Raw genomic sequence first — 1,706 nt, forward strand, 5'->3', positions numbered from 1 at the left:
CCGCCGAGGCCTTGCCCTTGCCGCCGCCCTTGGCGCCGCCGCCAAACGCGCCGCCCCAGCCGCCGGCCGCGCGGCGGCGCAGCGCGGCGACGGACGCCTCGGCCGACTTGGCGGCGGCCGCCTGCCAGCCCTTGCCGGCCGCGAGGTGCGCGCGGTGCCGCGCGGGCAGCGCCGCGAGCAGCCGCCGCAGCGCCTCCGCGCGCTGGCGGTTGGCGAGCACGGGGCGCAGCAGGTCAGGCTTACGCGCCAGCACGCCCAGCACGCGGCTGCTGCCGCGCAGCTGCCCCTTGTGCTTGGACTCCCACACGTCATAGGCGCCCTCGCCAGAGGGGCTGGCCAGCAGCGCGGCCACGCTGGCGGCCGCGCGGTCCGTCAGTGCATCGGGCGCGTCGGGCGCGGCTGCAGAGGCGGGCGCGGAACGGAGGAGGTTGGGGCCAAGGGGTGCGCGCGAGTCACCGTGCGGCTTGTGGTGCGTTCGCAATGCCACTCAGGGAGATGGGCCACACTGAGGGGGCTGGGGGGAGCCGGCGTGGCGGCCTGCTCACAAGCAATACTGCTCAAGGCGCACAGAAAGCAGTTGCATGGGTCGCAGAGACGCTGACAGGGGGTTGCGAGGACACCCAGCCCAGCATTGAAGGAGAACATGCAGACTGTCGGCCGCCCGCCCGCCCCCACACACCTGAGGACAGCCCAGCCGTCTCGAGCGCCAGCACCAGCCACTCTCCCTGCTGCGGCCCCCCCGCCCGGCTCGCCCCCGCCAGCGCCACGAGCCGCGCATGCAGCCGCGCCGCCAGCGCCTCCGCCGCCGCTGCGCCGCCGGCCGCGCCGCCCTTGCCGCCCTTGCCGCCCGCGACAGGAGCAACCGCATCAGGCGCCGGCGGCGCGGCGGCGCGCGCGAGCGCCTCGACGGCGGCGCCGGGGACGACCGGCGCCTGCTGGCCGCCGCCGAGCGCCACGTCAGCGGCGCCGGGGCCCAGCCGCTGCAGCAGGCCCTCGAAGAAGGCCACCGCCGCCTCCTGTGACGAAGCGTCCAGCCGCGGCACCGCCGCCGGGGCCGCGGGCGCGCCGGACTTGGGGACCGGGACGGGCAGCGGCGCGCCGACGCACTGCGGCAGCAGGACCCGCACCCACGCGGCCGCCGCCGCTGCGGGCTCCGCCTCCGCCGCCTGGCTCAGCGCCCACAGCAGCAGCGGCAGCCGGCCGGGCGCGGTGAGCGCGCGGCCGAGCGCGAGCAGCTGCGGCGCGGCGAGCACGAGGGCGCCGGGGCGCGCGCGCAGCATCGTGGCCAGCATGATGAGGAGGCCGGCGCTCTGCTTCTGGGGCTGCTGCTGGTGGTGCTGCGGCGCGGCGGGGTCGAGGGGCAGCGACTCTGAGAGCGCCGCCAGCAGCGCCACACCGACCTCGGCCAGGGCCGCGTCGCCGACCTGCACGGATGAGTGTGTGTTAGTGCATGTGTGTGTGTGTGTGTGTGTGTGTGTGTGTGTGTGTGTGTGCGCGTGTGTGTGCACGGGCGCGCGGTTGTTCGTGGTCGCACACGTGTGCGGGCAGCACCGTCGCGGTGTTACAGGGCGCGCCAATCGGGGGCCGGCCGCGAGGGCCCCGAGCATCTCCTGCTCTGCAAAGCCAGCCAGCCTACCACCGGCCGCTGGCAACCACCGCTCTGTTTGGACCAGCGCGTGCGCTCTCACGCCCCCTGGAGCGGCCCC

The 1,706-nt window shown here is 76.3% G+C and overlaps 1 protein-coding gene across 1 annotated transcript in view; it reads right to left on the reverse strand.

The window, feature by feature from the left end:
- MNEG_14256 (hypothetical protein) overlaps positions 1–1,607 on the reverse strand; it is a gene marked incomplete at both ends in the record, with an annotated part of 2,271 nt that extends 664 nt beyond the window's left edge. Inside the window, 3 exons of the mRNA XM_014037272.1 lie at positions 92–399; positions 680–1,424; positions 1,566–1,607. Coding sequence (XP_013892726.1) covers positions 92–399; positions 680–1,424; positions 1,566–1,607 — 1,095 coding nt within the window. The remainder of the gene's footprint in view (positions 1–91; positions 400–679; positions 1,425–1,565) is intronic.
- Positions 1,608–1,706: the final 99 nt, after the last annotated feature.

Source organism: Monoraphidium neglectum, assembly GCF_000611645.1.
Source record: "Monoraphidium neglectum strain SAG 48.87 unplaced genomic scaffold scaffold04361, whole genome shotgun sequence".
Lineage (NCBI taxonomy): Eukaryota > Viridiplantae > Chlorophyta > Chlorophyceae > Sphaeropleales > Selenastraceae > Monoraphidium > Monoraphidium neglectum.